Genomic DNA, 14,115 nt, shown 5'->3' with positions numbered 1-14,115 from the left:
GTGGCACCTCCTCCCTTTCCCAGTGTAGGCCCCGGCGCGATCAGGGTACTCCCCCCTACCCCCACCCCTCCTCCACCTCCACCCTCACCCCCGACCCCCATCCCTCCTCCACCCCCACCCTCACCCCCGAGGCCTCGCAAGCCCCACTCCTTTCCACTTGGGTCCTGGTGATGGAGTGAGCTGCAAGACCAAGGTGAAGAGGCGCCCAGCCTGGACCCGGCCGAGGGGGCGGCCCCGGCCGCGGCTGCCCCGCCCCGCCCCGCCCCCGGCGCCTCCGCAGAAGCCTGCACGCTGGCCGCCGGCTGCCACTGCGGCAGCCCCGGCGCCTCCTCGGGTCGCCCCGCACAGGTGAGGACTGGGGGCCCCGCGTCTGATCCGTGGAGGGAGGAGCGGGAAGCTTTGTCAGGCTGAGAGCCGGGAGGGAAGGAAGCGTAATCGGATTCCGCAGAGGCCGGAAGGGGGCACCGAGGGACCCGAACTCCAAATCCTGGGCGGGCGGCTGGGAGGGGGTCCCTGCCAAGCCCCGAGAGGCGGGCTCGCCGTCACCGAGCCGAGCGCCTCTACGCGTCCGGAGATGCGCTGGGCGCTCAGGTGCCTGTGACTGCGTGGGGCTTGGGGCCTCCCGGATCCTGGGGCGCTGGCTCCGGGGGGGGTGGGGGCCCACATCCTCTCGCAGCTGTTCCCAGCCCGGAGCTAAGGATACGCCTCTGGGTCTTGAAAGGAGGACCCCAGGCTCGCGGGCTGCGACCACACAGAAACCTTGCTTGCGGCGCGCTTTGGAGAGACTTGTCCTGCCCGGGGGTTGCGGACAGGTGGGGAATTCTGCAGGAAAAGACAGGTTCCGTTCTGACTGTTTTCAATGTGAAAATCCAGCAAGCCCGTTGTCATCCTTTTCCTTGCATCTGGGGAGGCGACGCTGGAATTTAAGGCCCGGCTTTGGGTCTACCTCTGAAGTTCTAGGTTCACCCCCCCCACCCCCCACCCCCGCTGCGCCCCCCGCCACCTCTACCCTCACCCCCGCCGTGAGGTTTTGACGGGGAGGAAGTGGGTCTGTGTTTTAACCGTGTGCGAGGGTTTTGAACTTGAGCCAGGGGCCCTGGAAACATGACCATCTGTGTTCTCTCGCCTGCAGCTGCGAGGAAAGATGTTCACTGTGCTGACCCGCCAGCCTTGCGAGCATGCAGGTTAGTATCGCAGCGGGCAGCCCGCGGGATTTCCCCGCATCGCATCGCATCGCATCGCATCGCATCGCAGAGAACCCCGCGCCCGCTCGGGTTTCTCATCCCCGGCCCCGGGCCGGCAAACGGCTGTGTATCCTCTTGAGCTTGATGCTAGAGTTGCTCACCGGCTCTCACCACAGGCATTCCTCGCAGAAAAGTAATGCTTTTCATCCAAGCGACACCAAACAAGGGCTAACATGCATGTTTCGATTAAATGGTTTTTCCGGTTTGCATAATCCATTCATTTGGCCCTTGTGGTTTCCCTTACCCAACGGTGTGTAAGGTTTGCTGTAGAATAATGTGGATTTTGTGAGGAACTCCAAAGTGCTTGGAGCTTTGCTCTATTCCCATTCAAGCGTTGTTGCTGGCAGCGCCTACAGCATCCTCCAGCCCCCAGCATGGTCAGCATTGTTCCTGCTGATGTTCCCGCAGGCACATGTGCGGAATTCTCTCTCCTCTCCTCTCCTCTCCTCTCCTCTCCTCTCCTCTCCTCTCCTCTCCTCTCCTCTCCTCTCCTCTCCTCTCCTCTCCTCTCCTCTCCTCTCCTCTCCTCTCCTCTCCTCTCCTCTCCTCTCCTCCCCTCCCCTCCCCTCCCCTCCCCTCCCCTCCCCTCCCCTCCCCTCCCCTCCCCTCCCCTCTCTCTCTCACACACACACACACACACACACACACACACACACACACGCACATGCACACACACATGCACACACACTTCCAAGTTTGCCCCACCTGCCTGCCCTGGAGCACTCTTTGCCGTTGTTGCTCATATGAAAGTCCGGGAGCCTCTGGCCTCTCCTCTCCCAGGTCGGCACTTGATAATTACAGTGTGTGTCCCGCCCTAATGATAGCACAGCCGTGGGCCCTGTTCCCTAAATGAATGAGACCTGGTCTAGTCCATTTTGCTTCGTGATAGACTTTTCTGCTGGGGCAAGTGTTTGCTGAAGGTAATCATAGCCTTTTACCCAAATCTGCTGAAGCGCAGAGGACTGGGGAGGCCAGCGTGTGGCTGTGGTCAGGAGACTGCTTACCTACCACCCCGCCTCCCTCCGGTGGCCAGAGGTTGTGCCCCTACGTTGGGTATTCTTGTCTTCCAAAAGGATACGATGGTAGGCTAGTGGGGGCAATTTATACCAATTTTTTTCTTTTTCTTTAAAGGGAAATTGTATCTAAGGAGCTGATTTACTTTGATCTCCAGGTTTTTCCCGAAACACTTGGAAATGTTAACACAGATCCGGTAACATCACACGTACAGACTAACTTGTTACATTCCTCCCAAAGGACAAATTTAACCTGGCAGATTAAACCTCCACCACGTCTTGTTAGGGGGGAAATCCCTTCAGCTGACACTGACAGGTGGTTTCTTTAAAAGTTGATACAAGAGTCTGTCTCTGTGGATAAACTGGTTCCTGGCGGTCTCCAGCACCAGAAAAGTGATCCAAGACCTGCAGGTCATCCATGGTGGTGGGCCCCCTTCAGATGCTACTACAAAGGAGTCAGCATAGAGTAACTGCGTGTCATTGTACACACATGGGACTCCTTCTGTGGAATACATTCCCAGGGGTGGGATTGCAAGTCAGGGGGTATGCCTATTTGCAATTATTGTCAGTAAATACTGACACATTGCCTTCCATTGATGCTGTGTCAGTTTTCACTCCCAGTGAGAAGGTAGAAGAATGAGGCTGTTAAGTAACTACTTTTGATGTTAGGAAATGTTTGTGGCAGTGTCTACACAGCAGGGGGATCAGATGGGGCAGCTATAAACTTTCATGAACCCACACTAGTTTGTTAAGACCTAATCTGCTTGTAATCATTCAGTTAAGCAATATTAGTTTAAATTTAATAGACATAGTTCATTATGATACATTATGTATCATAATAAAGATGCACATATATATTAATAAAGACGCACATATATATTACACCACAGATTTGATTTTCAAAAGTGAGGCCTGGTGCACAAAATTTGAGCACAGGGGGTCCCTCAGCCTGGCCTGCACCCTCTCGCAATCCGGGACTGCTGGCTCCTAACCTCTTGCCTGCCTGCCTGCCTGCCTGATTGTCTCTAACCACTCACCTGCCTGCCTGATTGCCCCTAACTGCCTCTGCCTGCCTGATTGCCCCTAACCACCTCTGCCTCGGCCCCCACCATGGCAGCTTTGTCTGGAAGGATGTCTGGAATGACGTCTGGAAGGTCATTCGGCTGTCTGGTCTAATTAGCATATTACTCATTTATTATTATAGATATGTATATACATCATATATTATACTATATATGTAATTATATCATGATCTTTACTTAGTGTCTATATATTTAATTTAAGAGTATTCACGTGCTTACTTATTCATTTTTTTTGCTTTTAAATGGGTAGATAGAGTTTACATGTTATGATTAAAATACAAATCCCAGCGATTACATGATCCCTTTTGGACTAGACATGTGGATTGGGGTCTAGTTTGTCTTTGTTGATGAAGATGTAGGGAGACCTAGTGCCTTCACTGTAGACACAGCAAGCATAACTGAGTGTGAGTTCTTATTGGGAACCCAAATGCTGTAGAAATTTAGACATGTTATCATTTGCTCCACAATAAGTCACCGTGTAGTGAATCATTAATTATATCAGAAGTACCATATTAATTTCTTCTTATTTATCTGAGATTAATTTTAACTGAAATATTACCTGCTTTAATGGAAAACCCATATATATTTTTCTAATCTGCACTGATACAAATGTTGTTGTAAACCTTCTCAGGGACAACCAGTAATATGCATAACATACTTTGAGAAATACCAGAAAACTAAACTATGCATACCGAAAACTAAGATAATACTGTATACAACATATAGATATATGTATATATGTAATGTAAAATATATAAATATAACATATGTATAAATATATTAAAAACTAATACATATATGACTAATATGATACTACAGAAAACTAAATACCAGAAAACTAAAGCCATGCAAACACGGTTTAAGTCCACTCTTTGGAGGAAAGATAAGTGGGTATTAGAACCCAGCTGCTTCTCCACCTTAAGCGTGTGGGTCTCACTAAAGCCAGAGTGACTGGTGCCCACGGCTACGCACCCAGTTCCTGGGTTCTGCAAAGAAGACGAGTGTCTTGTTCCTGCGTTTCCCCTCGTAAGTCTTCTGGGTCTTCCCGTTTCAGGCTTCAAGGCCCTCTCCCGCACGCCAGTCGTCGTCGCCTTGGTGGTCTTGATTTTGAGCGTGGTGGTACTTGTGGCCATCACACTCATCCAGATTCACCAGAAAGAGGTCCTCCTTCCCGGACTGAAGGTAAGCGTGAAGGGATCGGCACGGCAGGGGAGCAATGGGCTATGACATCACTTACTCTAAAGCCATGAGTTGGAAGAGAAGAAAAGCATTCTCCCGCCTCCAGCTGGAGCCGGGGAAGACAGTGTCAGACCCAAGGGAGAAGGTCCGGACATGCTGGGTTTGTGATGTTTGAGGCTCCCAAGGACCGTGTGGTTTTTGCTTTGACCCCTGACTATTGGAAGCAAAGCTAGACTTTGTGGCCAATAATAAATGGCTACCAAAGATTTACCAACTTGTCCGTCTCCCCAGAGCACACATCTCTCCCTGATCATGAGTGGAGACCAGGAGACCCAGGCTCCTCCTCTGGCCTGGCCTGGAGGAACAAAAATTCAAGGACTTGAAAAGATCTCCTGGAACTGTATTTGGGCCTAGAAATGTGCCATGATCCCTCTAACTCTCCCCCCGGAAAAATTTCTCAGGACCTTATGCTCTCTTCCAGAGACCTTTCTCAGCCCTTGATAAATAAGTCCATCCTAGATGGCCTCCTGGGTGACTTCTGGCAGGCTGAGAATCATGAATATCGCCCCAGCCTTGGCTGTAAGGATGACGGGAGGTGATCCCACAAGGGCCTGTCACATGAAAGGCAGGCAGAGTCATTGAGCCTTTCTGCCACATGGGGAGAGGCCAGCAAACTCTCTGTAAAGGGCTAAATAGTACATATTTTAGGGTTTGAGGGCCATTTATAACCTCTGTTACACATACCCTCTTTTGTTTTTGTCTTCTTAACTCTTTAAAAATGTCAAAACCACCTGGCCGGTGTGGCTCAGTGGTTGAGCATTGACCCATGAGTCAAGAGGTCCCCGGTTCAATCCCTGCTCAGGGCACATGCCTGGGTTGCAAGCTCAAGCCCTGTTAGGGGGCATGCCGGAGGCTGCCAATCCATGTCTCTCTCTTATCAATGTTTCTATCCCTCTCCCTTCCGCTCTCTCTAAAATCAATAAAAACATACTTTAAAAAAAACAGTTAAAAATGTAAAAGCCCTTCTTAGCTAGAGAGACAGGGGTCAAGTTCGACTGTGTTATTTGAATTTCATTGATTGATTGTTTTGAGGGAGAGAGAGAGAGAGAGAGAGAGAGAACATCAATTTGTTGTTCCACTTATTTATGCACTCATTGGTTGGTTCTTATATGTACCCTGACCAGGGATCAGACCTTGGTGTATTGTGATGATGCTCAGACCAACTGAACTACCGACCGGGGCTATTTGATCCCCGTTAGCATTTACACTTTGCCTCACAAGTCCTTCTGCATCTTCCTACTGTTAGTGACTGGTCAATGGCTATATTTGAAGTAGAAGTTTTTAAAGATAAGAAACTACTATCGCCTTGGCTCGGGGTCTGCAGAGAGTGTAGACAGAGCATGGAGGTGGGTCTGAACTGTCCCACCGCCTACAGTCCACCTACAGATGCACAAGGCTCTGTACTTCGTGGAATTGCCAGGGGTGGGAAAAGGACAGGTGGATGGGGTGGGCAGGGCAAAAGCCTTCATCTGTAAAATCGCCCCTCGGGCCCTTCAAAAGTGAGGCATGGGCTGGGTAAGGTGGTTGCCAGCTGCTGGCTTCCACTCATTCTGGAGGTAAGAGGTAAGTCCTCTGTTCAGCCTGAGGGACATGAGGAGTTAGAAGACTGGAAGAGTGAACTGAAAAGTGGAGCCCGAGGCATACGGAGGGCACCATGGAAGGAGAGGGCCACCCACGTTAAATGTTACTGTCTTGGGTGGATCCCCCTAACCTAAGATCTGAGTGCAAGCAGGTCATCTGAGGATGGCCCAGGAAGCACAGGGAGGGGATGGGGAAGTGAGACAGGAGGAAAGGAGCCACTGGAGGGCCGGGGACCCAGCAGGTTACCCCTTGGGCGCCTGGGGCTCAGTCCTGCTGGGGATGCCTGGAAGTCAGTGCAGAACCCACCTCAGGGTTGTCCTCTACAGAGGGGGAGGGGCATACGGAACACCTGCTTCCCAGCTATCCCTCTCTTGGGCGTATTTACACACCAACACCCATCACTTATCGGTTGAGAGACTGCTCCCTGGGGAGCGTTAACTCTAGTATTTCTGGTACATAATGCGCTCGGGTTGGCTCAGGCCACTAGAGAGAGTGTCTGCAGGCAGGTGGAAAGCACATGGTTGGCCATCACGGTGGTAAGGTCTGAGGGACCATGGACAGGAACCTCCATGACTGTTCCATGTAGATACAATAATTACTACCCTCCTTTGCAGAGGAGGAAATAGAAGAACAGAAAGGGCAAATAGCGCCCCGCAGTTACAAAGGGGGAATACAGCAGGACTGGTATAGCAGGAAGAAAAGAGTAGAGCATTGGCCTCATGCAAGGGTTTGGGAAGATGGGAAGACACACCCTCACCCATTAGCACACAGTTCAAAGAGGGGCTTTTTTTAGAAACTATTTATTTATTTATTTTTATTTTTTTATTTATCTTTTTTAAAAAATATACTTTATTGATTTTTTACAGAGAGGAAGAGAGAGGGATACAGAGTTAGAAACATCCATCAGCTGTCTCCTGCACACCCCCTACTGGGGATGTGCCCGCAACCAAGGTACATGCCCTTGACCGGAATCGAACCTGGGACCCTTCAGTCTGCAGGCCGACGCTCTATCCACTGAGCCAAACCGGTTAGGGCAGAAACAATTTTTTTAATTTGTTGATTTGAGAGACAGAGAGAGAAACATCAGTTCATTGTCCCACTTATTCATGCATTCATTGGTTGATTCTTTATGTGCCCTGCCTGGGGATTGGACCCAAAACCTTGGCGTATAGGGAAGATGTTCTAACCAACTGAGCCACCCGGCCAGGGCTCAAAGAGGGGCTTTTTAATCTCTGCAGAGTCTTGCTTCAGGCCCAGGCGCAGTTGTCAGGGGCAGGAAGTTGTGTAACATTGGGATATTGGCTCAGAAGGCCCCTTCTGCTCACCGGGCCCATTAACGTGAGAAAAGACACACGTTCTGGGCCAGCTGAGCCAGGAGGAGGAGGACAGGCCCGGAAGAGAACGTCCACATGCAGCTTTTCTCAGGACGCCAGAGCTCTTTCCTCTGGCAGTGTGTGCTGGGGGTGGGGGTGGGTGGGGGGTGTGGGGAGAGGGTTGACTGAATATGAGGGCTTTTTCATTATCATGTTTATGTTGTCATACCTGGAGCCCCCTTTTCCTGACAGTTGGTTAGGAGGGGCCAGCTCCACCGTGGCCTGGGGGGGAGGGGGGCGGGGGCATGGGATGCTCTCAAGACCCTCGTGAAAGGTCATAGTGTCTGGCAATTCAATCCAACCAGGGCTTTCCTAACCTTGGTTTGCCTGAGTTTAAGAGCGGAACTTGCAAAACTTAGTTAAGGGTCGAAATGTCCCCCAGTCCCCTTCTCACTGTTACTGGTCTGACCTGCTCTACCAGCTCGAAGTGTAAACATGATGACATCACTGTTCCTTTCACTCCGCCCCCGCTGGCTTTAGTATCAAGTCCGGGATCTTCCTCCTGAGGCTTCACATCCCCACTTCCCATCAGCAACTGTCCGGAAGCCCTGGAGTTGCTCAGCCCCGTGTGATCAATACCCCAGGCCTCGCCCATGCAGCCGCATGATGTCACCGTTGGAGAGGGAGGGGCCCGCACAGTCTCTGGGTTTCCAGGGCGCGGCTTTTCTGCTGTGACACGTTGGGCCATTACCCTCGGAAGCACAGCCACTGGGCCCCTCTGCGTTGAAACCATTCCTTCTAACCCCCATCAAGCTGGGACCGGCAGCCTGCATCTCTGGTGCCTGTGGCCCACCTGCTCTGCCCCTTGGAGAGCGAGGGATGGATCGTGGGTTTCTTCCTTCCCAGAAAGCCTGGGCTCCTTGTCCAACTCGGACCACCTCCTCTCCAGCCAGACCTGCATCCCACTCAGCCAGGAGTTCGCTTTCGGGGACTTTTTGTCTGCCAGGCCGGCTCAGGCACCTATTGACTAAACAGGCACCTGCTAGACTCGGTTTCCTGGGAACTCCATGAAAGCGTGGGGATTAGGAGTACAGGTTTGAGAGTCTATGAGACCCAGCCTTGACCCCAGCTCTGTGACCTTGGGCAGTTACCCTGTGAGCCCTGGTTTCCCCATCTGTTTAATGGGGATGTGAAAACACCTGCATTATGAGCACAGTCATGTGAAAGCACTTAGTGCAGTGCCTGGCATATAATAAGTACTAAATAAATACTTACTACTACTATTATTCTCTTACAGTAACAGTAATGATGATGATATAGTAATACGACTACTGCTACTACTAATAAAACAATCTGAGAAAGCTGAACTCATGACCTCTGCTTTTGCTTTTGCCAGAAGCTCACACAGTCCTTACGTTTTGGACCATGGCGTCCACGAGGAAGACTGTTCACTGTGGGTTAACCCATATTCCAGCCCGGTTTCTCTCTGAATCTACATTAGACAGCGGATTCCTGACTCTTTCTCATCCCAACGTCACCCACCTGGCTGAACTGAATGAAATGCATTCCCTCTCCCCGCCTCCCTGGAACCACATTGAGTTCCACTGATCGAAGCAAATGAGCTCTGAAAGCTGGTCAAAGACCCATTTTCCCACTTTTGAAAATGTCAGTGAACCGTGGTGGGGGCGGTTGGGTGGTACTAGCAGTAGCGCTGGGCCTCAAGGCTGACCCCTGTCCCCGCATCAGCAGTGCCCCGGGGGCTGCCATCTCTCCAGGCTCACCAAGTGGAGTCTCTGGCTCCCCACCCCCACCCCCACCCCATGAGAACTGGATTCCAGCTGGATTACACATGAGAATGGATGTTCTTCCTTCTCTCTGACCCAGGCCCAGCGGTCCCGGGCTTCATACACAGGGAAACGCTTGCTTTGTGAAGGGTTGGAACAGAGATTTGGGGAAAGGCAGGTACCCCCTGGAGGGAGTCACTGTTCCCTATTCTCTCTCTCCATTTCATGGGGAGCACCAGGCATGGAAGGGCTGGTCCGGGGGTGCTGATCAGCTCCACAGTGGGAGGAGGAGAGGAAGCAAACATAATGTGGAGCTCAGACCTCCTGAGTGCCTGCTTTCCCTCTTGCCTTCGGGTTTCCACCAGCACTTTAATCTCTCGGCCGGCCTCTGCCTGGGACAGGTGGTGAACAATGCCTCTCTTATTCGCCGTGGAAGGTGTCAGGTCAGGATCCTGACCAACATTTATCAGACTGAAGGGCTGTCCAAGTTCAAATACCAGTAAACACAGGATGTTCTAACTCATGTCACAGAGAAGCTGGGATTCAGGAGCCGGAGCAGCATTTTTTATTATTTGGGCCCATTTCAAATGAAGCAAAAATTTGTGTAGTAGAAAGTTGGAAACCTCCTACATGTCTGGAGTCAGTTCAATAAATTATTGCAAATCTCACAGTGGATGTGCGGACTGTACTGAAAATGGCTCTATTGGCAGGGAGAAATGTTCATATCATTTTAAGTAAGAAAAAAGCATTGGAAAAGACTATGTACAATATGTTCCTGTGTTGTTTTAAAGGCATATGTCTAGATCTGGCCGGTGTGGCTCAGTAGGTTGGGTGTCATCCCTTGCACCAAAAGGTTGCTGGTTCGGTTCCGGTCAGGGCACGTGTCCAGGTTGCAGGCTCGACTCCCAGTAGGGGGCGTGCAAGAAGCAGCCGATGGGTGTTCTGCTTTCACATCGATGTTTCTCTTTCTCCTTTCCTCTCTCTCTAAAAATCAATAGAAATATCGTCTAAGGAAGAAAAAAATATGAATACTTTAATTCTGAGGGCTGATTAGATAAGGAATGTGTCTCCCTTGTGCACACCTATAGTTTCCCTTTGGTTGTTTATTCCAGGATGACAGGCCTGCAAGTTTGGAGAGTAGAGAGCAGGAGGTGACTGACTATCCATTTCCCTCCTGAGCCCCAGGTGGCTCTGTCCCCGACCTCAGAGGTCTGGATGAAGGGGACTCCCGGGCCTGTCTTTGTATGCAGGGTCCTTGGAGCACTACGCTTCAGCCTTGGCTGCATAAGGAATCAGTCACCAAGGGAGCTTTAAGGACTGCAGAGATTCTGACCGAACGGGTGTGGGGCACGGCCTTGGCTTTGGGAGTTCCCAAAGCTCCCCAAGTGATTCTAACGTGTGGCCACGGCTGAGAACCGTGCCCTAGAACATCATCCCTCCCTCCCTCTGTCCCCTTCTCCCCCCACAGTCCCAGGAGACAGCATTGGTTTGGAGCAAATAGTTTTTTCTCCTCAGCCGGCCCTTACCTACGTGAAGCAGTGTGGACTAAGATCTTGAGAGTGTTCGGGGGCCACTGGGGAAAGGAGTTTTCAGAGAAGCCCAGTCCATTTCTGACCCCTTTCCGCCCTGTTCTTCAGTATGGAATCGTGCTCGATGCCGGGTCTTCCAGAACCACAGTCTACGTGTATCAGTGGCCAGCGGAGAAGGAGAACAATACCGGCGTGGTCAGCCAAACCTCCAAATGCAGTGTGAAAGGTGAGGCCCAGAGAGGGAGGCCAAGGGAGAGTCCTGTGTCCTTGAAGGCCGGGAGGGGTCCCGAGAAGCTGCCTGGACTGGGTGCCAGGAAACGAGATCTCATGCTAGTGCTGCTCCTCATCAGTAACAGTGACCTTGCGTCAGTCCCTGCCCTTCTCTGGGCCACGGTTTTGTCATCTGTAAAACACAGAGGTTTACAAAGACCTTGCATGCATATATGCATAACCCAATAGGGTGGCGAAGGCAAGGGATGGGAGTGGGCTGGAGGGGGTCAACGGGGAGGGGGGAAGAGGACATATGTAATACTTTCAACCATAAAGAATTTTTTAAATAAATAAATAAGTGGAACAACCACAACAACAAAACCCACACAGGTTTGGGGGGCATGTCAAGAACTGCGAGTGGTCCGAGACGTTACCTGCCGCTCTTTCATGGATGCTGGTGGGAGACACAAGATTCCTGGGTCACAAATAAAGGGCCGTTTGTTATGCACAGCAATAGCAGCAGCCAGAGTGTCAGCTCCTCTTCATAGGCGGGTTCTCTGAGGATGATGCAAAGAGGGCCAGGCAGTATCTGCTCGCACAGTGGGTTGTCTTACAGACGAGAAACCTGAGATTGGGGAATCTGAAACATTTATAAGGGGCACTGAGCGTGCCTGCCTTTTGCTCTGGGGTGCAACTTTTCTCTGTCTTCGGAGCCTGTTTGCTCTGCAAACATCCTTGAAAAATAATCCAGAACAAAGGCAATCAGTGTCTGTGCTCATAAAACATGCAGGAACACGGGAGACAAGTTGTCTCCGAGCAGGTGTATGGGGTGAGGGGAGGGGGGTGGAGGGAGATGGACAATACAGACACAAGCAGGCATGGCTCTGTTCCCCATAAAGCTTTATGGATGGACCCTGAACTTCTCACAAGTCACAAGATACTCTTTATTCTTCTCTTAACTCCTCTGCCCGCCATTTTAAAATGTAAAAACTGCCCTGACCCGTGTGGCTCAGTCGGATGTTGTTCTGTGCACCGCGAGGTTTCTGGTTCAATTCCGGGTCAGGGCGCATGCCCAGGTTGCGGGCTCAATCCCCCGTTGGAAGCGGGCAGGAGGCAGCCGGTGGATGTACTCTCACATGGATGTTTCTCACTCCTCCCTTCCTCTCTCTCTCAAAATCAATAAGCTATTCTTAAAAAATAAAAAAAGTAAGTACTATTTTATCTTACAGGCTGTACAAAAAAAAAAAAAAAGATGATGGCTTTGATTTGGCCCATGAGCTGCCACCCCTGAAACAGCACATTATTAGCATCTTTAATGACCCTCCACACAACTCCCTGCCTCCCCCAGCGTATCCTGAACTTTACAGTAACTGTTTCCTTGTTCTTCTACATACTTTTGTCCTAATGTATTTGGTTTTTCCTGCTTTTGAAAAATGGAATCAAACACATATTTAGTTAAATAGCATCAAACATTTATTCCTCTATAACTTGCTTTGTTCACTAACACTGGGTTTTAAGGTTCATCTCTGTTGATATGAGTAGCAGTATTCAATCATTTTCCCTGTTGATGGACATTTGTATTTCCCTGGTTATTAATAAGGTTGAGTATCTTCTTAGATATTTCTGACCACTTCTGTTTTCTGTGAAATGCCTGTTCATGTCTTTTGCTCACTTAAAAAATATATATATTTTTATTGATTTCAGAGAGGAAGAGAGAGATAGAAACATCAATGATGAGAGGGAATCATTGATTGGCTGCCTCCTGCCAGTTGGACCGAGCCAGCAACCCAGGCATGTGCCCTTGACCGGAATTGAACCTGGGACCCTTCAGTCCGCAGGCTGACGCTCTACCCACTGAGCCAAACCGGCTAGGGCTGTTGCTCATCTTTCACATCCTGAATATGAATGCTTTTCTGCTGTTATTATGTTGTTGCTAATATCATCTCACAGGTTATGGTTTGTCCTTTTAGTTTCTTCATGATGTCTTTTGATGAGTGGAAATTCTTCACTTTTATGGAGGTGCATTTATCAGCCTTCTCCTTTATGGCTTTCTCTTTGGGATATTTTAAGAAATTCTTCCCTATCCTGTAGTCCTAGAGATATTCTTCTCTCAGACATTTTATAATTTTGCCTTAAACAATGAAATCTTTAGTCTGCATAGTCAAGCCCAGTGTGGGAGTGTGCGTCTGTGTGAGCCTCTTTAACAACCGGTCACTTTAGCGCACTCTGATCTTGAGGTGGCTAGAGCTTCCCAATCAGTGTGTCCTGTCTGCGTTACAGATATACTCATAGGTCAGAGACTCCAGATCAGTCCTTCCGGCCCTTTATTTCTCTCAGTGAGCTGCTCAAGTATTTGAATGTCTTGGGGGTCATGGCATTGAAAAAGTTGCGAGGCAGCCTGGCCAGCATTGCTCAGTGGTTGAGCATCGACCTACAAACCAGGTCTATTCCTGGTCAGGGCACATGCCCAGGTTGCGGGCTCAATCTCCATTGCAGGGTGTGCAGGAGGCAGTTGATCAATGATTCTCTCTTGTCATTGATGTTTCTATCTCTCTCTCTCCCCTCCCTTCCTCTCTGAAATCAATAAGAATATTTTTTAAAAGAAAAAGTTGAGAGGCAGAGTTAACCTTTCCTAACAGTCTTCTTTTGAAGACCAGGGTGAATGCCGATCGCCTGACCTGCTGTGGAGAGCACCCTGGCCTCGTCTACCATGATGCATAGGTGTCACAGTTAAGTTTAAGTTAAGGAGACCAGGTAGTTACTGGAGATCCCCACCTGTTGAAGGAGGGGGTAGGGAGAAGGATCAGACAGAAGAGCGATAAAGTGCAACGCAGGCCTGGCAAAGCTTCAGCCGATCGTAGTTTTCTTTGGGCTGAAATGGCCTGGCGTGGCTGGGTAGCCATACCCTGTCACCTCCAGTCTTTGGATGTTGCCACCCTGGAAAGAGCAAGGCAGCTCTCTACGGCTGAGGCAAACCCTGAAGTTGCTGGCGGCTGGGACGGTAAGTCTTTATTGGAAGGGCATCTGCATGGCCCCTCTCTGGGCTCATTACAACAAGAAAGTTGCATGTTTTCTGGGTGCTGCTTGTCCACATGGCACAGGCAGCGGTAGCCTTGCTCC

General features: G+C 50.2%; 1 protein-coding gene across 1 annotated transcript in view; it reads left to right on the top strand.

The window, feature by feature from the left end:
• Positions 1 to 275: 275 nt before the first annotated feature.
• The window catches only part of ENTPD3 (ectonucleoside triphosphate diphosphohydrolase 3), a 32,814-nt gene continuing 18,974 nt past the window's right edge, over positions 276 to 14,115 (top strand). Inside the window, exons 1-4 of the mRNA XM_070391548.1 lie at positions 276 to 348; positions 1,133 to 1,184; positions 4,394 to 4,521; positions 10,894 to 11,011. Coding sequence (XP_070247649.1) covers positions 1,145 to 1,184; positions 4,394 to 4,521; positions 10,894 to 11,011 — 286 coding nt within the window. The 5' untranslated portion in view covers positions 276 to 348; positions 1,133 to 1,144. The remainder of the gene's footprint in view (positions 349 to 1,132; positions 1,185 to 4,393; positions 4,522 to 10,893; positions 11,012 to 14,115) is intronic.

Source organism: Myotis yumanensis, unplaced genomic scaffold, assembly GCF_028538775.1.
Source record: "Myotis yumanensis isolate MYYU_CA2020_CCGP unplaced genomic scaffold, mMyoYum1.0.hap1 SCAF_14, whole genome shotgun sequence".
Classification (NCBI taxonomy): Eukaryota; Metazoa; Chordata; class Mammalia; order Chiroptera; family Vespertilionidae; genus Myotis; species Myotis yumanensis.
This window is presented reverse-complemented; position numbering and strand designations above follow the sequence as displayed.